The 23,299-nt window shown below is 38.3% G+C and overlaps 4 protein-coding genes across 4 annotated transcripts; 3 read left to right on the plus strand and 1 right to left on the minus strand.

Annotated features, from left to right (window-relative positions):
• Positions 1–880: 880 nt before the first annotated feature.
• On the plus strand, positions 881–2,082 carry LOC125188363 (G-type lectin S-receptor-like serine/threonine-protein kinase SD1-13). The gene is made up of 5 exons (XM_048085162.1): positions 881–884; positions 978–1,208; positions 1,288–1,531; positions 1,612–1,684; positions 1,834–2,082. The coding sequence occupies exons 1-5, from the start codon at positions 881–883 to the stop codon at positions 2,080–2,082; spliced, it is 801 nt and encodes a 266-aa protein (XP_047941119.1).
• A 3,341-nt stretch (positions 2,083–5,423) lies between these two features.
• LOC125188372 (G-type lectin S-receptor-like serine/threonine-protein kinase B120) lies at positions 5,424–8,377 on the plus strand. Its single transcript, XM_048085174.1, has 8 exons — positions 5,424–6,304; positions 6,363–6,688; positions 6,773–6,880; positions 6,957–7,159; positions 7,230–7,440; positions 7,522–7,765; positions 7,845–7,995; positions 8,072–8,377. Exons 1-8 carry the CDS (start codon positions 5,424–5,426, stop codon positions 8,375–8,377), a joined length of 2,430 nt encoding a protein of 809 aa, XP_047941131.1.
• Positions 8,378–9,577: 1,200 nt separating this feature from the next.
• Positions 9,578–10,177, minus strand: LOC125188380. The gene has a single exon (XM_048085187.1). The coding sequence runs from the start codon at positions 10,175–10,177 to the stop codon at positions 9,578–9,580; it is 600 nt and encodes a 199-aa protein (XP_047941144.1).
• A 4,761-nt stretch (positions 10,178–14,938) lies between these two features.
• LOC125201242 (G-type lectin S-receptor-like serine/threonine-protein kinase At1g11300) lies at positions 14,939–18,131 on the plus strand. The gene is made up of 7 exons (XM_048099279.1): positions 14,939–16,209; positions 16,293–16,400; positions 16,473–16,675; positions 16,773–16,983; positions 17,060–17,303; positions 17,383–17,533; positions 17,610–18,131. Exons 1-7 carry the CDS (start codon positions 14,946–14,948, stop codon positions 17,913–17,915), a joined length of 2,487 nt encoding a protein of 828 aa, XP_047955236.1. The 5' UTR covers positions 14,939–14,945; the 3' UTR covers positions 17,916–18,131.
• The last annotated feature ends 5,168 nt before the right edge of the window (positions 18,132–23,299 follow it).

Raw genomic sequence — 23,299 nt, forward strand, 5'->3', positions numbered from 1 at the left:
TAAGTGTAAATATGAGTAAGTTTTAACTAGTGAAAGGGATTCGCTAGCCATAATAACAAGGGGAGTGACAGGGTGCCACCACATCTTAAAATAACATCATACCACCATTCCTAGTCAATCATTTGTACACGTGGACGAATAATAAGCTGTCACGTGGCAAAAAAAAAAAAAAAAAAAAAAATTCTGAAAAAGACGGCCAGCAATATGGTGTGCACTATAAAACAATTTTTCTTGGCCAACAATATCCAACACGCTATCCAGCAATCTATAGATTGCTGTGTAGCGTTTATAATATTGATGTGTAGTGTTTATAATATTGTTGTATAAGTGGTGTCACGGTGTCACTTTAAGAGGGGTTGTCATTTTAACACAAACCTAATACTCCCTCCGTCTCACTTTAGGAGTCCCGGTCACTTTTGCACTCCCGTTTTGTAAAAAGCATAATAAATAGTTAAAGTGGTGAAATGGTAAAGTAAGAGAGAGAATAATATAGAGAAGACTCTTATCTACATTATTCTCTCTCTTACTTTACCATTTCTCCACTTTAACTATTTATTATGATTTTTACAAAATGGGTGTGTAAAAGTGACTGGGACTCCTAAAATGGGACGGAGGGAGTAACAATTAATAGATACCTTTAACTGTAAGATGGAGTATAATTTTGGAAAAATATTATTACGAGAAACGACTAGGAATTATTCATTGGCTGTCTCATTCGCATGGAATTTTGTGTTTTGATGCTTAGATTGACCCTAATCTCATGGATCATGATGCTAGGGATGGATGTTTATCTAATTCGAAATCCGTGGATTGTTCCAAATAGTCCAAAAATTAATGGGCTAGGACTGTAATTTCGCAATTTATATATAAAACCGGCTAAATGGGTTTAGTCCATTAGGATTGACAGATTAAACGGATTGGCCCAAATGAGTTGCGGTTTTTAATTCAAAAATTATCTCTCCATGCACTATTAGTAGTCTCATTTCTTGGCGGCACGGGGATTCTGTCAAACGGGAAAGAAAAGGCTGTAAAGAGACCATCAGCACACTCCGGACAAGGTAGGCAAGAATTCATGAATGAAGTGATTGTGATTTCAAAACTCCAACACAAGAATCTTGTCAGACTGCTAGGAGGCTGCGTTGAGAAAGAAGAGAAAATTTTGATATACGAATACATGCCAAACAAAAGCTTAGACGCTTGTCTCTTTGGTCAGTTCAACAATCTTCCTATGCATATAACAACATGTTCAACAGAAAAGTTTCCATAATTCTATATATGTTTTGACAGGTGCTACAAATCCGACAAAGAAGTTTTTAGATTGGAATATGCATTCCAGCATCATCGATGGCATTGGGAGAGGCATCCTGTACCTTCACAGAGACTCAAGACTAAGGATCATTCACAGAGACTTGAAGTCAGGTAATGTTCTGCTAGACAAGGACTGGAATCCAAAAATCTCGGATTTCGGGATGGCAAGAATATTCGGAGGCAATGAAGACCATGGCAGTACTGCAAGAGTCGTGGGAACATAGTAAGTGGAACTTGATCAGTTGTATATCTTCCTGAGAATAAACGCGTAAGTTTTGCTAACACGGGTAAATAATAGTACAGCGGATACATGGCACCAGAATACGCAATGGGAGGCAGATTTTCTGAAAAATCTGATGTATACAGCTTCGGAGCTGTTATTGGAGATTATAAAAGGACAAAAGAACACACTATTTCAATGATGAATTGTCCTTGAGCCTTATTGGATATGTAAGCACTTGTAAAATTTACTATTGTTAAAACTATTTCTTGTTATTTAGGGAGTAATTTATGTTTGAATTCCAGGCGTGGAAAATGTGGAATGAGGGTAATGGTTTGAGTTTCGTGGAGCAAAGCATCGTGAGCAGGGAGACGGAGGAAGAGATAGTTCGATGCATTCAGATAGGGCTGCTTTGTGTCCAAGAACATCCCATGGATAGACCTTCCATTGAAACTGTGTTGTTGATGCTGAGTCGTGATATAGTGGAGCCAGGGACGGAGCTAGAAAATTATAGTAGAGGGGGCAAAAATATAAACATTCAAATTTTTCTTTAGAGAAGCTCTAATTTTTGTTCGTCGATAGCTATAAACCCTTGAGTTTTTTCTGCATGTTCTATTCTCTGTGGAAAAGGAAAGTATTTTATCCATCTTTTCTATTATCTTGGATTCTGACTGCATTTTATCTCATTAGGTGGGGCAATTATACTTTTTTATTATAATATATGGAGGGGCAATTTAGTGCTTAGCTAATAAATTAATATAATTTGCTATATAAATATGCATGTATGTGAAAAATTGAGGTGGGGCATTTGCCCCTTCTCACTATGAATTGGATCCGTCCCTGAGTGGAGCTGCCAGTGCCGAACCAGCCAGCATTTTTACAAAATGGTTCGACAACAGGCCCCAGTGGATCAACGCACCAAAATGTCTTCTCCAATAATGAACTCACTCTTAGTGTTCTTGATGGAAGATGAATCCATTTCCAGACTATAATTGAATTATCCTGTGTGTGTGTACAATATGATTTCCTAAAGCTATTGCCTATCTGTATTGATTTTCCACTTGTAATACTAAATTTGTATTTTGTATTATACTTTTGCTGATGGATCTATTTGGAATATTCTTCTTCTTTTTTTTTCTTTAATTAAACGGTTCTCCGGTTCTTGGTTAACCAGAATCAGAATCGGAACCGGTCGGTTAATTGAGGAACCGAAAACTGGTTCCAACTTTTTAAATAAAATTGGTTCCGGTTCCGAACTGGAACCGACCGGTTCCTATCTGGGAACCAGATTATAATTCAATTTTATTTTTTTTAATAATTTAATGTTCTACTAAATCTAATTTAATTGAATTAATTATAAATCAAATTAAAATAATTTGAAACACTGAATGATTTTTAGATTTAAACAGTATTAGATTTGCGAGCTCTGTTTCTGAAGTATTTAAATATTTAAACTGTGATACTTTGAATTTACAATTATTTCCCCAATCCATTTTTGTTGAACTAACTAACATGAGTATGGCATCATAAGTTTGTTTTTAATTTCCAAAAGAACTTATACACATACAATATCATTTCATATGATAGAAATTTAACTTTATAACAAATTTATACAAATTTATGTAACAATTCATTTAACATACGATTTTAACTTGTTTGTGAATAATTTTAGTTGTTCCGTTATAAACCAAAAAGTCACAACAAGATCAATTAGTATTAGAAATTCCATTGAATATTTGTTTAACCAAAAAAAAGGAAAAAATGTAAAACTTATTTTTTTTAAAAATTGCTAAAGTTTAGAACTCCTATTTTTTTTTTATTAAAAAATTGCTAACATAAACTAGTCCGACCTACTACACTTGACATCACTCTTATCAATATATGAATATTATTGCATTGTTGGTTTGTATTATTTGTTTATTTATTTGAATTTTTAGGTATTATTTGTTATATTTCTAGATGTTGAATTTTTAATTTTTTAGTATTGAACTATTTAAAATTATAAATAAATTCGGATTAAAATTACACATTGGTTCCGGTTCCGAACCGGAATCGACCGGTTCTTAACGGCCGGTTCCAAACCAGAACCGATCAATTCCGGTCCCGGTTTCAGTTCTAGGATTTATGAAATTTTAAAATCGGTTAATCGGTCAACTGGTCCGGTTAGAACCGGAACCGGCCGAATAAGCAGAGGCCTATTAATTAATATAAAAGGAGAGGAAAAACCATGTTCTACAATCCTTCTAGAAAATAGAATATCATGGTTCAGATTTTCTAGTGGGAATAGGAGAAAGCATAGCTCAGTTAAAGGTCATCGTCGTCCGTGAATTTACCATAAATTATTAACATCAAGAAAAGAAAAACAAAAGTAAATATATTAACAGAGAAATGGTGACTATAAAATTTACTAGAGGATTCACATGAACAATTATCAAAATATCAAACCATCTTTGTCCATTTCTACACTACAAAAAAAAAAAAAAAAAAGCATACAAAATTGTGCTCGGAAATAATTCAGAGTAGCGGTACCTCCTGACAAGGTTCTTTCAGAGGCAAAAGCACATTTTTTACTTATACCTATGTTTGAATGTAATCACCAAATATCAAGTGGAGAAATAGAGATTTTTATGATTTTATTTGTTTATTGCAAAATTATAGCCCCATTTAAATAAGAAAATGCCGTATCATTCGATGACATTATGTTTCAAATATGGAATATCAAAGTGCATGGGATTATAAAATTCATATTTTTTCTTACCCTAAATGGATGTTTTCTTGGCCCTCCACTAACTTGAACGTAAGTTAACCAAAGTCCAAGTCGCCGGCGACTACTATAAGTCTTCCACTATTTTATTTTTCAAACAATCAATATCAGTGATTAATGCGTGAACATATATTTCGATTTCTCGTTCTCAACAATTAAAATGACTCCTTTTTATATTTTTTTTTGGAGTGAAAACACATTCTCTACTAAAAATACTTAATTATTTTTTTTTTCATCTCTCAGTTATTTTACTAATTGTGAATTAAACTCGTGTCCCTTCAAAAGTTTATATTTTTAAGGACATAGAAAGTTAAAAATGTGTTTCACATTCCGCTAATATTTCTGTGGATTAATAGTCATTTAAATCATGAAGTTTGACAAATTCATTTGGTCTGTCTCATAATGTTTTAAAATAGAATATTAAAATTATGTAATCTCAAAATTTCCCAATTGTCCTGTCTACTTATGCATATCGTTTTTATGATATTCATAATGACGTAGTATTTTATTAAAATAAGTACTCCCTTTTTTAAAAATAGAGAAGTTTGAAATGGCACGAATTTTAATCCACAATTTGTAAAGTAAGAGAGAGTGGAAGAAAATTGATAAAGTAAGAGAAAGAGAAAGAAAAAAGTAATGGAATTAATGTTAGTGGATCATAAGTCATTAATTGTAGTGGTATAAGTGGTAAATAAATTGGTGTATAGGGGTGTAATGATTTTCTAAAATAAAAAATTTGAAAATTGCTATTTTTAAAAAACGGACTAAAATGGAAACAATTGCTATTTTTAGAAAACGCAGAGAGTATTTTTTTCTTTTGTTTTTAATTTTAATGAAAAAATATTATTTTAAACACCATCAGAAGACTACACCAAACATAAATGAGACAATTGAAAAAACATAAAAATTCAAGATTTAATATACCAATTTTAAAATTCTGATCGCTAGAATTTGACCAAAATTAACCCAATTTTTCTATTCACTATATTCAATTTTTCAAAAGTTATTACCAAGTAGAAAAAAAATTAGAACGAGAGTAGTGGAGTAGTAGTGTAGTAGGAGTACTATAAATAGTGGTAACACAGTCACCATAATCATATAAGCCCATTGCTTCCCATGCATTTACCTACAATGTCTCAAATAATCATTCAGTTCTTTGTTCATACATCAATACTCGTTCTAATTCTCCAAAGCACTGTATGTTTGAGCTTACAAAATGACACAATTTCAACAGGTGTGATAATCAGAGATCCAGAAACCATTACATCAGCAAAGCAGAACTACATATTGAGATTCTTCTCTCCTCCAAACACCACCAACCGCTACGTAGGAATCTCCTTCTCCTTGTCGGAAGAAACCGTGATTTGGGTCGCCAACAGAGACACACCCCTTAAAGATTCTTCCGGCGCCGTTACTCTGTCTAATGACGGCAATCTCGTCGTCTTGGACGGGACTAATCGAACCGTTTGGTCGACCAATCTCACCACTACCTCTCCCATCATTAATCCGGTCGTCCAAATCCTGGACACTGACAATCTCGTCTTGCGGGAAGAGGCCTCTGGAGACACGCTGTGGGAGTCTTTCTCACATCCTACGGATGTTCTGATGCAGGGAATGGCGTTAAGCCAGAACGTAAAGACTGGGAAGCAGGTCCTGCTGACAGCGTGGAAAAACGCCACCGATCCTGCCATAGGGAGCTTCAGGGGAGGCATAGAAGTCATGAATGGAATCCCACAGCTTGTCACCAGGAACGAGGGGCGGCCGCACTGGAGGAGCGGGCAGTGGAACGGCCTGATTTTTTTTGGGTTAAAGCTAATGTTCAGCGCCTTTTTAGAAGGCTTCCATCAAGTGAAGAATGACAGTGATGGGAATTTCTTCTATTCGACACCGCCGCTGGATGTTTTTATATCAGTCACATTGAATTCTTCGGGTACTGTGACTCGGAAGGTGTGGTATGGCGTGGCGAAGAGATGGAACGTGATAGTGTCATATCCTGAAAACGAGTGTGATCTGTATGGAAAGTGTGGGCCATTTGGGTGTCTGCAATGTCTTGAAATCGCCTATTTGTAGTTGTTTGAGAGGGTTTGAGCCTGTAAATGAGGATGAATGGGGGAGAGGGAATTGGACTAATGGTTGCAGGAGGAGGAACCAATTGCGATGTGGAGACGATGAATTTGAGAGGGTGCAGTATATGAAGGTTCCGGACTTTGCTCAACCCTTTCCTTCTAGGGTTCTAGACGAGTGTCGGACCAGATGTGTGGGGAACTGCTCATGCATAGCTTATGCTTATGATGGTAACATTGGTTGTATGTTTTGGAGTGATACCTTGATTGACACTCAGGACTTTATTGATGTTGGTGTTGATCTCTACCTTCGTCTCTATGCTTCTGAACTCGGTAAATTCCTTCACAGTTTTTACTAGTTAAAGATATATTAGTATCAAGGTTAAATGAATTGAAACTATCTCTTTGTCTATACAGATAGCCAGAAGGAGAGGAAGTTGTACATCATAATTGGAGTTGCTGTGGGTTTTGTTTGCATATCTATTCTGATGTTTATTGCTTGGTGGTTGATAGTGAAGAGGAAAGGTGACTTTTGACTCAATGAGTAAATTTTGCTGCATCTCACTGTTGAATTGATCATGTTCTTTGTCAAATGAATCAGGCGGCAAAAGGCAAGATTCAAATATTTTGGAAGCAGGACAGATGTTCACGACAGATTCAACTGCAATCGTACTAAAAAATGAATCAAATGAAATTAATATTGGTGAGTTGCCAAAGTTCACTTTTAAGATGCTTGCTAAAGCCACCAACCAGTTCCGTGTAACTAATCTTCTTGGAAGGGGTGGTTTCGGTCCTGTTTACAAGGTACTTATGATTTTACAGTTTGACGTAATACTAAATTCTACTGCATGCTGTTTGATGTGTGTTTTGGCAGGGAGTTCTGGCAAACGGGAAAGAAATCGCTGTGAAGAGACTATCAACAGACTCTGGACAAGGCATGCAAGAATTCATGAATGAAGTGATTGTGATATCCAAACTCCAACACAAGAATCTTGTCAAACTTTTGGGAGGTTGTGTTGAGAAAGAAGAGAAGATTCTAATATACGAATACATGCCAAACAAAAGCTTGGATGCTTGTCTCTTTGGTCAGTTCAACTCATCACATTCCTCCTATGCATTTAAACTCATTTTCGGAAGCAGAGTTTTCATAATATATGTTTGGACAGGTCGTACAAATCCTACAAAGAAGTTGTTAGATTGGAATATGCGTTCCAGCATTATCGAGGGCATTGGGCGAGGCATTTTGTACCTTCATAGAGACTCCAGATTAAGGATCATTCACAGAGATCTCAAGCCAAGTAATGTTCTGCTAGACCAAAATTGGAATCCAAAAATCTCAGATTTTGGGATGGCAAGAATATTCGGAGGCAATGAAGACCATGGCAGTACTGCAAGAGTCGTGGGAACATAGTAAGTGGATCTTGTACAGTTGTATATCACCCTGAGAATAAATGTGTAAGTTTTGCTAACATGGTAAGCAATTATACAGCGGATACATGGCGCCAGAATACGGAATGGAAGGCATATTTTCTGAAAAATCTGATGTATTCAGCTTCGGAGTGCTGATTCTGGAGATTATAAAAGGAAAAAAGAACACACATTATTTCAATGATGAATTGTCCTTGAGTCTCATAGGATGTGTAAGCACTTGTCAAATTTTTTATAGTAGTTTGAAACTAATCCTGATAAATAAATAAGTTAATGTTTGAATTTCAGGCATGGAAAATGTGGAATGAGGGTAACGGCTTGAGTTTCGTTGAGGAAAGAATTGCAAGTAGGGAGACGGAGGAAGAGATGGTTCGATGTATTCAGATAGGGCTGTTGTGCGTCCAAGAATCACCGAACGATAGACCTCTGATCCAAACAGTTCTATCGATGTTGAGTGGAGAAATTGTGAAGCTGCCAGTGCCCAAACAGCCAGTGTTTGCAGAAAATGGTTCGAACTCGGGCCCCAATGGATCAACACAACAATATGTCTTCTCCAATAACGAGCTCACTCTTAGTGTGCTTGATGGAAGATGAATCTATTCCAGACTATCATTATATTATCCTCTGTATACAATTTGATTTACTTAAAAGAATTAACAATAATTCAAAATTTTAGACCCATTAAGAGCATACCTTAGCTAATAGGGACCTTCCCATGCAAGCAGTTTCCCCACCGGTGGATGACCATGCAGCGACTCAGACCAAGAAGGATCGGCTAAGGGTGTCCACAATGGTGGCCCTCTTGGGCATGCCCAAGCCACCATTTCTTGGGCATGCCCAACAAACTTGGCCCTTGCCCCCAAAACTTGGCCACCACAATGGTGGCCCTCCGGGCCACCAATTAAAATTATTTTCTTATGTTTTTTGATATATTTTAATTTAGCTAGAATAAAAATTATTTGCATATAATTATTAAAATACATAGAAATAATTAAAATAAACAAAATTATAACAAAATTTTCGCTGTATTATTATAAAAGGAAAAATTATACAACGAAAATTTTCGATACAACGCGAACAACAAAGAGAACCCCTATCACGCTGCGCCCCCTCCTCTACGGTTCCAGACCTCTTCAACCAAATCAGCCTGCAGTGTTGAATGTGATATTTCACTCCGCATATTGGTGAAGCGCTGAATCAAGTATTCATTACTGCGTGGTACACCCATCTGCAGAGGAGGGGTTGCAATACCGTGACTTGTGCTAGCACCATCTTCCGGTGCCCAACGCTCTGCAGTAAAGCCTTCATCTTCTATTATCATATTGTGCAATATGATACACGCAGTCATGATGTCCGCGACATCATTTTCGTGCCATTGTCGAACCGGACACCGTAAAATGGCCCATCGCGATTGGAGGACTCCGAAAGCCCGCTCAATCCTTCCTCACACCCTCTTGTTTTTTTGCAAAATAGGTCTGCTTCGGCCCAACTGGTTGTCGGATCGTCTTGACAAACACGGGCCAGCGAGGGTATATTCCATCGACCAAATAGTATGCCCTGTTGTACTGCGTGCCATTGGCCACGAAGCTGATTTGCGGACCCTCACCCCGGGACTCATCATTGAAGAGATGCGAGATTGTAGAACGTTGATGTCGTTGTTCGACCCAGCGACACCAAAATACACATGTCAGATTCGCAAGCGGTAGTCAGCAACGGCTTCAAGGATCATCGTGGTCGCCCTTTGAAACCAGAAGTGAACTGCCCCTTCCAAGCCACCGGGTAGTTCCTCCACTCCTAGTGCATGCAATCGATGCTGCCCATCATGCCCGGAAAATGATGCACAGTCCCGTGCATATTTATCAGTCTCTGGCATTCCTCGGCCGTCGGTTTCCGTAGGTACTCCCCTTTGAAGAGTTCTTTGATACGCTTGCAAAACTGCCTCAGCGTCTTGAGGGCAGTCGTTTCGCCCATCTGTAGATATTCGTCGAACATGTCAGTAGGCCCGGCATAGCCAAGCTGCCTAATTGCGGCCGTGCACTTCTGATATGTCGACAATCCGGGTCGACCGGTGGCATCACTCCACAAGGTGAAGCACCTGTATCGCTGAGACAAACAATCCGCAATGTGGATGAAGAGTCGTTGCGACATTCTGAATCGCCGATGAAAAATCTTCGGCGTATAACGAGGGTTATCGCCGAAGTAGTCTTCCATCAACCACTGGTCGGCTCCGACATGGTCACTGTTGATATACCGGCGACGGTATCTCGGCCGAGGGATGGCCGCCGCCGCCGCCAAAGCCGCCTCCTTCTCGTCGGCTTCATCTTGCACCGCTGCAACGAGTTCTTCGAACTCTTCATCGACCAAGTGCTGAAAATTTTCATCGTCGGAATCCATGTTTTGAATCTAAAATTAAAATCAAGTGGAAAGAGTAGAGTTTGCTTTGGGGTAAAAAAATTAGAGGAGAATGGATGAATATATTAAAAATTTTGAAAAAAAATAAAAAAAATTAAAATTCGGTGGGCAGGGCCGCGGCTCTCGGCCCTTGCAGTGGCGGGCCGAGCCGCGCGTGCCCAAGAGCCTCGGCCTGGCCGAGCGCTCGGCTCTCCCTCGTCCACCCCTCGCCTCAGTAGTGGGGGGCCGCGGGCTGCCCAAGCCCGGGCCGAGAGCCGCGGCCCTCCCACTGTGGACGCTCTAAGGAGACACGCGCCCCAGCCTGCCAAATTCAAGGACTTTGTTCCCCATTAATTAGATCTTGATTTGTTACCATATTTATTACTACTACTACTACTACCTCCGTCCCCCAAAATTTGCTATACTTTGACCCGACACGGGTTTTAAGAAATGTAATGGAAAGTGAGTTGAAAAAGTTGGTGGGATGTGGGTCCTACTTTTAAAGTATTAGTTTTATAATAAAATGTGAGTAGGAATGAGTTAGTGGAATATGGGGTCCACTACCAAAAATGGTAAAAGTGAAGTGTATCAAATTTTCAGGGATGGACCGAAATGGTAAACTGTATCAAATTTTCAGGGACGGAGGTAGTATTATTTTTGCTGATTTGTTTTTCCTTATTTATTGGATGATTTTGTTAGGATAGTTTTGAGTCAAATCTTTTCGGATTTTCCTCTTGATTTTGGTGATTTAGCCAATCATACTGATATGATATAGAGTTTTCAGTAACTTATGAATACATTTCTTATATCAACCTATAACGTAATCTTGTGATATTAATCCCTTTGTTGCTTTCCATTTTGCAACCATTTGTTTGTTATGCAGTTGTGGACAAACCCTCTGTATGTGCAGTCAAGTTTGATCATTTGAATTCCTGCAGTTTCTGCTTGAGGTATGTTTGGTGCAATATAGAATGGTAAACTTTCTTTGCTCTGTTACTATTCATTTCAAGCAGTTAATTCCTATGTTTCTCTTTTTTATGGTATTGTTATTCATCTTGTACTTGTGATATCTTAAGTCACTCTCTTGTTGCAGATATCTTTGAAAATTTTAACGTTACTATGCTTTGTTTAACCACTTTAAGCTTATACCTATTCAGTTCAGAAGGATGAAATTCGGTTAATTTGAAAGTAAGGTGATGTTTCCTTCCCCTTTTATATGAAATTCATTGTATTTATTTACCTTGGAGCATCTGCTTTCAATCTTGTTGCAGGAGATAGGCCAGTTGATGTTTACTCAGGGTTTGTTGCAAGTTAATATGTTGAAAGCGTGAGGACATTAAGCAATTGGTTTTGTGGTGGCTTAATCACTATACTTTTCCTTTGGATTCTTTGTCTAAGTACATTCATTAAGTTGGCTTGATGGGTTATTAACTTTTGTTTTCAAAGTGATAATCTTCAATTATTTCAGCTAAAGTTAGGGCAGCTGCCATGCATAACCAGTCCAAAAGAGTAAGTTTTTATTGTCCTCCCTTTAGATTGACATTTCTAATTCTTTTCATATTTAGATTTCGCTTATATTTATATATTTTAATCTGTGTATAGCTTAATTGTAGAATTTAAATTCATACATCGTCTCATTTAAAAAAAAATCTTTCTATATTGGATTACCTGCTAATAAAATAAAAATAATGCTACTATATAAAAATATACTATGTATATATAAAAAATATACTATGTATAAAAATCTTTCTTTATTGGAATAAATGTTAAAAGTTGGTAGTATTGTTTGCTATTTCAGCTTAGAACCCTATCAAACTTTTCACATTTGGTTTCGTTCCTGTAGAGGTTACTTTCTTGCTTGCTTTTTACAATGTTATCTCTAATTGCTCAGGATGATGACTCATAGATACTTTCAGTTCTACTGCGCTTTGATGGTCAGCCAGAAGTAGAGAAGAGGTCAGCCTGATTTGATTTCTGGTTTCCTATTTTTGCATATTTGCATATTTCTGGTTTCCTATTTTTGCATATGTTGAATGAAATCATCCTAGTTGCACCAATCGATTGTTTTCTCATATACATATACATATACATATACATACGTCTGACTCTGTACGTACAGTTGCACCAATTAACCTTTCTTCAATAGGATTTGCCTCAATGGCGGAGGTGGGAGCGAGAGCAGGAGCAGGATGCCGAGATTGATGGCCCCACCAATCCAATGGCCACGCATCTGCTCAGTAATCTCTATCACTTCTCCATGGCCGCCTATGGTAACTGGAAAGCTGCCAAGTACAATTAGCACGATGTGTGTCTCAATTTTGGATTGCTAAACTGATGTGCTTAGCATACTTTCATTATACTTTGTTTCGTTTGAAGCCCCTATTGCTTTTGGTATATTCTTGTACACTTGTACACTTGGCATTTAGTGTTAATGAAAATTTTCCAATGTTCTTGGTATATTTGTTGAATTCATGTTGGTTCGATTCCTTCAATATTGGGAGTTTGCAATATAGTTAGGTTATTTAATTTGTTTGAATTTCATTTAGAGATGTGATGGATATCATTATAGATTATTAATACTCCCTCTGTCCCATTAGAAATGCAACGTTTTCCTTTTTGGATTGTCCCACTAAAAATGAAACATTTCCTAAAATGGAAGCATCACTCTCTCTACTTTTCTCTCTCTCTCTTACTTTACTCTCTCTTCATTAACTCACAAAATAACACTGCATAAAATCTCGTGCCGAAAACCAAATGTTTCATATTTATTGGGACGGAGGGAGTATTATATTATGTCTCTTTTGCATTTAGGGAAACTTTTGCATTTAGGGAAACTTTATAATAGTGTCTCTGAATTGAATTTAGGGACTTTTTTTTAGTGTCTCTAAATAACATTTAGGGATGCTTTTTATAGTGTCACTAAATAGCATTTAGAGACGCTTTTTTTTATTGTCTCAGACGAATTTAGGGATGCTTTTTAAAGAGCGTCCCAAGATTAATTCACCGACGCTCCCTCTTTGCGTCCTTATTTTAATTTGGCACGCCACGGATAAGGACGCTTTTTAAAGCGTAGGTGATATAATTAGCAACGAAAATAGCGTCCTTAACGGAATAAAAAAACGTCCTTATCCGTTATTTTTTTTGTAGTGACGGTTGGAGCTTTGTGGAGTAAAGCATCGCAAGTAGGGAGATAGAGGAACAGATGGTTCGATGCATTCAGATAGGGCTGATTTGTGTCCAAGAACATCCTAAGGATAGACCTGCCATTGAAATCATGTTTTCGATGCTGAGTCGTGATATTGTAGAGCTGCCGGAGCCTAAGCAGCCCGTGTTTGCTGAAAATGGTTCGACACCAGGCCCCAATGGATCAACACAGCAAAATGTCTACCCCAATAATGAGGTCACTCTTTGTTCTTGATGGACGATGAATCTACTTCCAGACTTTATATATAGTACACTAAAACTTAATATTAACAGAGAAAGGGTTACTTTGTCAATGTTTTTCATTTATATACACATTAAGAGCATACACTATTTCCTATCCTAGTGGTGTGTCATGAACAATTATTCAAATTTCAATCCATCCCAAACTTTCTCGATTTCGACATTACAATTGTGCTCGGAAATAATTCAGCCTTGTGTTATACATATGAAAGTGCTCGCAAAACCTTCTGATGAGGTTCTTGCAAACCACACTTGGTGCTCGAAACGTGCTCGGTATATTATGATTTCCGAGCACATTTGTTTATTTTGATACCCCATTTTCACTATATCAATCGGAACCAACTATTTGGAAACCATAGTATAACAATAACTATATTCTCCTAAGTCCTAATTAATGCTGTTTACTTATACCTAGGGTGGACCGTGATCAATAAATATCAAGTGGAAAAATAGAGATTTTTATGGTTTGTGTATTGGAAAATTATAGCTCCATTTAAGTAAGAAAATGAAGTATTGTCCGGTGGCATTATTTTTCAAATATGGACTACAAAAATGTGTGGGCTTATATTACACTAGGTATACCCTTAATCTTTTTTCTTGCCCTAAATTGAGGTTTTCTTTCCTCGTAAATCGTAATATTGATTAGGCATCGGCCCTACACGTGGACATTGCCATTTTTCTAACTTAGAATGTAAGATTAACAAAAGTCCAAGTCACCGACGACTGCTACAAGTCTTCAACTAAGTATAACTTCAAAACAATCAATATGAGTGATTAATGCCTGAATGTATATTTCAATTACTCTTTGTTTTTTATTTTGGGATTTTCAGAATTAGATAACTTATTTTTTCAAACATTTACTATAAATAATTAAATGAAGAAAAAAAATAATGCAAGAGAAAGAATAATGTAGGGGAGATTAGTCTTCTCAATCTGTCCCTTAAAATAACTATAAAATTTCAATCAATATCTTAAAATTATGCACTTTCTCTTTTAAGAACCTTTTTCTTTGTAATAAGGTTTAGCTCATTCTTCATTAATAATATTTAATCATTTTTTTTTGCTCTCTCTTTTTTATTTTTTTATCAATTGTTCACTAAAACTCGTGCCTCTTCAAAAGTCCATACTTAAGGGACAGAGAGAATATAAACCCGTGTCTCATATTCTACTAATTTTTTTTCACTTTCCTTTAAAGAGTAAAATAATTTTTCAATAGTATACCAAGTCAAAACAGTTCATTTAATTGTAAACCGAGAGAGTACTATAAATAGTGGTAACACGAGTCACCATAATCATAAGCCCATTGCCTCCCATGCATTTACCTACAATGCCTCAAACAATCACTCAATTCTTTGTTCATACATCAATACTTGTTCTAATTCTCCAAAGCATTGTATGTTTGAGCTTACAAAATGACACAATTTCAGCCGGTGTGGTGATCAGAGATCCAGAGTCCATTATATCAGCTAAGAAGGAATACAAATTGGGATTCTTTAGTCCTCCAAACACAACCAACCGCTACTTAGGCATCTTCTTTACCTTCTCCGAAGAAACCGTGATATGGGTCGCCAACAGAGACACACCCCTCCAAGATTCTTCCGGCGCCGTTACTCTATCCCGAGACGGCAATCTCGTCGTCTTGGACGGGACCAATCGAACCATTTGGTCGACCAATCTCACCACTACATCTCCAGTCCTTAATCCGGTCATCCAAATCCTGGACACTGGCAATCTCGTCTTGTGGGAAGAGGCCTCGGGAAACACGTTGTGGGAGTCTTTCTCGCATCCTACGGATGTTATGATGCAGGCAATGACGTTAAGCCAGAACGTAAAGACAGGGGAGCAGGTGCGTCTGACATCGTGGAAATATGCCACTGACCCCTCGATAGGGAGCTTCACTGGGGGCTTGGACGCCATGAGCGGGGCGCCACAGCTTGTCACGTGGGACGAGGAGCGCCCGCACTGGAGGAGCGGGCCCTGGAACGGCCTGATATTTATTGGGATAAAGATAATGTTCAGCGCCTACTTAGACGGCTTCAATCAAGTGAAGAATGACAGTGATGGGAATTTCTTCTATTCTACGCCGCAGATAAATGGTTTTATAACAGTGGAATTGAATTCTTCAGGTACTCTGCTTCGGAAGGTGTGGGATGGCGTGGCAAAGAGATGGAACGTGGAATGGACCGCTCCTGAGAATGAATGCGATGTTTATGGAAACTGTGGGGAGTTTGGTAGCTGTAATGTTATGGAATCACCTATTTGTAGTTGTTTGAGAGGTTTTGAGCCTGTAAATGAGGAAGAATGGGAGAGAGGGAATTGGACTAATGGTTGTAGGAGGAAGAGCCAGTTGCAGTGTGGAGACGATGGATTTGAGAGGTTGCGGTATATGAAGGTTCCAGACTTTGCTCAACCCTTGCCTTCTAAGGTTCTAGACGAGTGCCGGACCACATGTCTGAGGAACTGCTCATGCATAGCTTATGCTTATGATGGTAACATTGGTTGTATGTTTTGGAGTGATACCTTGATTGACGCTCAGGAGTTTGGTACTGTTGGTGTTGATCTTTACCTTCGTCTCTCTCCTTCTGAATTCGGTAATTTCCTTCACAGTTTTTACTAGCTAATGATATACTCATATCAAGTTGAATGAATTGAAATTATCTGTTATGTATGGCAGATAGCCAGAAGGAGAGAAAGCTGTACATCATGATTGGAGTTGCTGTGGGTTTTGTTTTCATATCTATTCTGATGTTTATTGCTTGGTGGTTTATAGTGAAGAGGAAAGGTAACTTCTGACGCAATAAGTGAATGTTGCTGCATTTCACTCTTGAAATGATCATCATCTTTGTCAAATCAGGGAGCAAAGCGCAAGATTCAATTATTTTGGAAGCAGGACAGATGTTCACGACGGATTCAACTGCAATCGTACTAAAAAATGAATCGAAGGAAGTTAATATTGGCGATTTGCCAAAGTTCACCTTCGAGATGCTTGCTAATGCAACAAACCAGTTCCATGTAGATAATCTTCTCGGCAGGGGAGGTTTCGGTCCTGTTTACAGGGTAACAAAACTGTTACAGTTTAATCATTAATGTACTCGATTCTGCATCAACAGATTGACAAGAACATATAATGTTTGATGTGTGTTTTGGTACGTAGGGAGTTCTGGCAAACGAAAAAGAAATTGCTGTGAAAAGACTATCAGCGGAATCTGGACAAGGGATGCAAGAATTCATGAATGAAGTGATTGTCATTTCCAAACTCCAACACAGGAATCTTGTCAAACTGTTAGGAGGTTGTGTTGAGAAAGAAGAGAAGATTCTGATATACGAATACATGCCAAACAAAAGCTTAGATATATGTCTCTTTGGTCAGTTCAACGATCTTCCTACGCATATAAAAACATGTTCAGCAGCAATGTTTCCATAATATATATGATTTTACAGGTCGTACAAATCCGACAAAGAAGTTGTTAGATTGGAATATACGTTCCAGCATTATCGAGGGCATCGGGAGAGGCATTTTGTACCTTCATAGAGACTCCAGATTAAGGATCATTCACAGAGACCTTAAACCAAGTAATGTTCTGCTAGACCAAGACTGGAATCCAAAAATCTCGGATTTTGGGATGGCAAGAATATTCGTAGGCAATGAAGACCATGGCAGTACCGCAAGAGTTATGGGAACATAGTAAGTGGATCTTGAGCAGTTGTATATCACCTTGAGAATAAATGCGTAAGTTATGCTAATATGGTGAGTAATTTTACAGTGGATATATGGCGCCGGAATATGGAATGGAAGGCAGATTTTCTGAAAAATCTGATGTATTCAGCTTCGGGGTGCTAATATTGGAGATTGTGAAAGGAGAAAAGAACACACACTATTTCAATGATGAATTGTCCTTGGGTCTCATAGGATGTGTAAGCACTTGTCAAATTTTTTGTAATAGTTTGAAACTAATCCAGATAATTAAATAAGTTAATGTTTGAATTTCAGGCATGGAAAATGTGGAATGAGGGTAACAGCTTGAGTTTCGTTGAGGAAAGCATTGCAAGTAGGGAGACGGAGGAAGAGATGGTTCGATGTATTCAGATAGGGCTGCTGTGCGTCCAAGAATCGCCAAACGATAGACCTCTGATCCAAACAGTTCTGTCGATGTTGAGTGGTGAAATTTTGAATCTGCCAGTGCCCAAACAGCCCGTGTTTGCAGAAAATGGTTCGAACTCGGCCCCCAATGGATCAACACAACAATATGTCTTCTCCAATAACGAGCTCACTCTTAGTGCGCTTGATGGAAGATGATTCTTATCCCAGATCACTATATTATCCTCTCTTGATTTACACAATTTTGTTTTCCTAGAGTTATTTGTATTGTTTTTTCACTTTCATTAGTAATAATAAATAAATATCCATCTTTAATTAGTACTCCCTCCGTCCACCATTAGGAGTCTCGTTGACTTGCCCAATGTATTTCATAATAAGCCAATCCATCAATTTATCTTGTTTTAGCCTTCTCGCACGCAGACCATGTATGCAAAATTTGAGCCGCCAAAACTGTATCAATCGTGTATGCTCTTTGGATTTTCTACGATACTTGAACTGCGATATTTGCCACCTGATCAACTTGTGAGGTCGTGAATTGCTTGAACGACCTTCTGTAAGTTTCCTCGCTTCTCTTGTTGAATTTTCATTCAGATAGAGGCTGGGAATCCCGAAAAGTGGCCTGGTTGGCATTGCCTCAATTCGCTGCATCTGAACAGGAACATTCTCTTCCACATTTGAGCGTTTTAATGCAGCATCAGTTGGTTCTTGTTCATCTTTACATTGTTGTACCCTCACTGATAGCGCTAAAACAGGAGTGATGGTGGTCTCCGGTTCTGGCGTAGCTTCTTCTTCGAAGGCTTTCTTCGAATCACTGTTGTCTGGTACGATCAAGGGCTGCAACTCTTTCTCTACCTTTTCCACAGTGGCAACTTTCTCTTGCTTCAATTCACGATGTTGTCTCAATAGCTCCGCATAGGCCTTTTCAACAAGTAACTCAATCTTTGGCTCTAGTTGACGCATTACTTTGTCAAGCAAATCATCATCAATTTCGCAAGATGGAAACTTTTCCAACCTATTCATTGAGGAGTCTGATAAGTCGGATTCTAGGCCTTGGTTACTGGTCCGTATGTCGTGGTTTGCATGTATTATCCACAAAGAAGTTGCTTAAGTGTGCAGGATAAAGGGGTCCAAGTCAGTAGGAGACGGTTCATACAACTCGGGTGAAAAGAGTGCTAGAAGGGTGCAAAACTGACCAGGATGCATGCCAGAGAAAAGGCTCGAGATGGAGAAGAAAGATTGTTGGGATGATCAACCATAAACAAGGGCAAGAGAGTCATTTCGTGAAGGAAGTCTACCCTAAAAGCAAGGGCAAGCCTCCCTATAAAAGAAGCCACTTGGAGAGAGAGAAACAGTTCTTAGTTCGGAGTCCAGCCACTACACTTAGTTAGAATTCTCTCTCGAAGATCAGTTCCTTCAGCATTGTCCACATTCTTCTCGTTCCTCGCCACAGCCATGGTCACCTGAAGTTCCAGACGTCCACCGGAGAGTCATCATCCACTGTTCCAGCCAGTTTGTCTCGTAGTAGTAGCAGTTTCATCGCCCGGAGTGGCAGAAACAATCTTTAATTGCTTTCTTAGTTTTATCTTTACTTGCTTTCGTCGTTGGATCTGTTGCAAACTTAAACCTTATTGCCTTTTGAAGAATTTCGTTAAAGATCCAAACGTTTTTAGTTATGAAGTTTGTTTTACGCATCTCTCTTTGGTTTGAATCTGCTTCATTCTGCCTAGGAAAGGTAGATTTAGTTATCGCGTTTATTTTCTAAGTGTTTACACATGTCTTCGTTTGAATAGGCCAGATCTGGAGTTTGTTAATTGAAATTTCAAGTTCATGTCTCAGTTTAAGTTTTCGTGCATGAGTTTTTCGTTTTGCGTTGTCGTTACCATCTTGCATGCTAGCCAGTAGGAGTAATCTGGAGTTATTAGCCGTTAATCTTCAAGTTTACGCTTTTTAATTGAAGGATCTTATGTTTGAAGTTGTGAATCTGAGTTTATCCATGGAGTTTGTGTTTATATAATTTTTGTTAATGCTTGTTGAAGAAGAAAACATCACAATCCACTTTTGCTTTGGACCACTTTTGTTTTTTAGTTACTTTTTATTTTTGTCCTTTACTTTAAGTTTGTACCTTCCAGACCTGTCAGAGTTGCCACCCAGCCACCACATATCCCCTGCTGTTCTAAATTTCCTTATTTAGTACTCCTCCGTCCCATTGAAGATGACCCACTTTCCTTTTTAGTTTGTCCCAACTAAGATGACCCATTACTTAAAATGGAAACACCTTTATCTCTACTTTATTCACTCTCTCTTACTTTATTCTCTCCTCTCAACACACAAAATAAATTTGCATAAAATCCCGTGCCGTCCAAGAAAGGGGTCATCTTCCTTAGGACGGAGGGAGTAACTTTCTACTTTTCACATGTCCTTGAGATACCTTGTCCCCTATTTTCACGTACACAACCACATGTCGGTCACTTTCATGCCCACTAGTCAGTAGAGTACCATCTCAAAAATTTCGGTCTAGGTAGAATCTCAACCCAAAAGCGTGGTAGCTAACCAAAACCTCCCAGATTATCACCACAATTATCCGAACGTGTCCATCTCTGTGGGATTCGACCCTTACCTCCACTATACTAACCAGTAGAAGTGGGTTGAGGAATTTATTTGATACCAGGTTCTGGTCGTCGTGCCAATGACTCAGCTAGATTGGATGTTTCATCCTGATCAGTTGGACGCACCCTTAATTTAACACAACATCGAAAACCTGCACTTTCAGAGTCCGTAGACGCCTCCGACAAAGGGGTTGGTGCACAGGCTAATTGATGGTATCGCGTGGCTCTGATACCACCTGATGTGAGCCTCGTTGGCTCACGGCGCTCTCACGACACCTCTCTGAACGAATTAGCCTCTCGCCTTCGCCACGACTCGCTATACTTATAATAAATCGAAAATAATGAATCTGCCATGACATTCCTCCAGTTTAAGATGGATATTTGGGAAATAGTTACAATATGGTGGATGTGAACTCGACGTGAAGATGGTGGTGGAAGTGGAATGAATGACGCTACAATCGAATATGAATGTTCGATTGATATGTCGATAAATGCCTTGAATAAACGAGCACTTTGCTACAAGAAAATTCAAGACGAAGAAGAAGAATCAAAGACTCTAAATCACAAAATATTATTCATCACAAAAAACTCATCCCCTTCCTTCCTTAAACTACATGCCTTGTAAACTACACTCCTTGTATAGGAAAACTATTGAATATCAAATCTAATAAATCTCCTAATGAGATAACTACTACTAATTAAATAATCTAAGATAACTCCTAATTCTAATATTTAAATAAACTGAAAACTAATATATCTACTAAGGTGAATCTTCCTATTCTATCTCCAACATAAATTAAAGAATAAAATATACACAAAACATCTTATAAATCTCCCTAACGTAAATTATAGGAGATACACTTTAACTATCCTATAATTGAGATAGAATTAATCCTTACTAGTTTAACTATACTTATCTACTCCTAAATAATAGTAATCTCCAACTTCTTCCTCTCGTTTCGACAACAGGCCCCAGTGGATCAACACACCAAAATATCTTCTCCAGTAATGAACCCACTCTTAGTGTGTTTGATGGAAGACTAGATAATAATTCAAAAACTTATACCCATTGAGTGCAAACTATCTCCTAATGGTATTTATCCAAATTTCAAACCATCCCAAACTTTCTCCATTTCAACCGTCAACATTACAAAAATGGATACACAATGGTAAAACGGTTTGACCGGTAGTCTAACCCAATCAGATCGCTTGAAGTTTAAATCATGAACGAGTAGCTTAACAGCTTCATTTAACCGTCCGTTTTTAAACATTGGTAAATGGTTAATAGCAAGGGGAAAATCATAGCCCCATGTAAATAAGAAAATGCCGTATTATCCGGTGCCATTATATTTAAAACATGGATTATCAAAGCTGGTTCGTGTACTTATAAGATTCTTATTAAAGATTCATTGAAAACTAATCAAAGTTCTCTTATTAAGATTCATAGAAAATTAACCGGTAAATATTGTAAAATTTCATCATTAAATAAATGAAATAAAAAATTTATTCTTGTGATATTTAGTCGCCGATAAAAGTATTTGGACCCCCAGCAAAAATTTTCTGGCTTCGTCACTACTTATAACAAACTTCATCTTAATTCTTACCCAAAGTGGAGGTTTTATTCAGCATCATTTTAATTGGACATCGGATCTACACGTGGATAAAAATGTTGCCTTTTTTACTTGAATGAAAATTAACTAAAGTCCAAGTCGCCCACCATGGCGACTACTTCAACTATTTTAATGCGTACACTTATCTTTCAATTACTATAAATACAAATCATAAGCCCAATTCATCCCATGCATTATCATACATGTCATCAAAAATCGCTCAACTCATTGTTACTAAAGCACTACTTGCTTTAATTCTCCAAAGCATTGTTGTATGTTTGAGTTTACAAAACGACACAATGTCTGCCGGTGTGATCATCAGAGACCCACAAACCATTGGATCAGCAAAGCATGTGTTCAAATTAGGATTCTTCACACCTCCAAACACCACCAACCGCTACTTAGGAATCTTCTACGCCTTGTCGGAAGAAACTGTGATTTGGGTCACCAACAGAGACACACCCCTCCAAGATTCTTCCAGCTCCGTTACTCTGTCTCGAGATGGAAATCTCGTCGTCTTAAACGGGACTAATCGAACCGTCTGGTCGACTAATCTCACAACATCTTCTGTCAGTAGTCCAAATCCTGGACACTGTGATAAGCATATAAGATAGGAAGCCCTAACTTAACCCAAAACCATGGTCAAAGGTAAAGGATTGACTCCCTATTATATGCTATTCCACACTTTCGTGTGAAACCGATGTGAGATCGTATCAATCCATCCCTCTTTTAAACCGGACGTCCACGGACGGCACACGCCAAGTGGCAAACCCAAAGCCATGGGCCCACCATTTCCTTTGCTGCCCTTTTTCCTTCGGGCCCATATTTTTCGGTGACACCCCTTTGGTCACACCTATGGGTAGCCCCTTTCCGTAGGACATCTAGATGCACGTTCACCGCACCAAATTGATAAGCATATAAGATAGGAAGCCCTAACTTAACCCAAAACCATGGTCAAAGGTAAAGGGTTGACTCCCTATTATATGCTATTCCACACTTTCGTGTGAAACCGATGTGGGATCGTATCACACTGACTGTTAAGGTTTTTCCCTTAACAACGATCGGTGGCTGTCGCTCGACGATCAAAATTGCTCTGGCGTCCTGGCACAGGGTCGGCGGAGATAATAGTTTCGAGTTGTGCGCGGGTTCTTCCCCTCGGGCAACGCGATAACTAGGCGTCTGTAGAATACTCCGGCGTCCAATTAGGATCGGCAGAGGGAATCCAAATTACGATTGGAAAACACACGTTATCTTTGTGAGAAATAATAATTTATTAATTGATTGAATGAATGAATACAATATCTCCTATTTATAATACTAGAATACTACTACCCTAACTTATTGAATAAGAAAACAAAGATATGGA

Source organism: Salvia hispanica, chromosome 1 (assembly GCF_023119035.1).
Source record: "Salvia hispanica cultivar TCC Black 2014 chromosome 1, UniMelb_Shisp_WGS_1.0, whole genome shotgun sequence".
NCBI classification, from domain to species: domain Eukaryota; kingdom Viridiplantae; phylum Streptophyta; class Magnoliopsida; order Lamiales; family Lamiaceae; genus Salvia; species Salvia hispanica.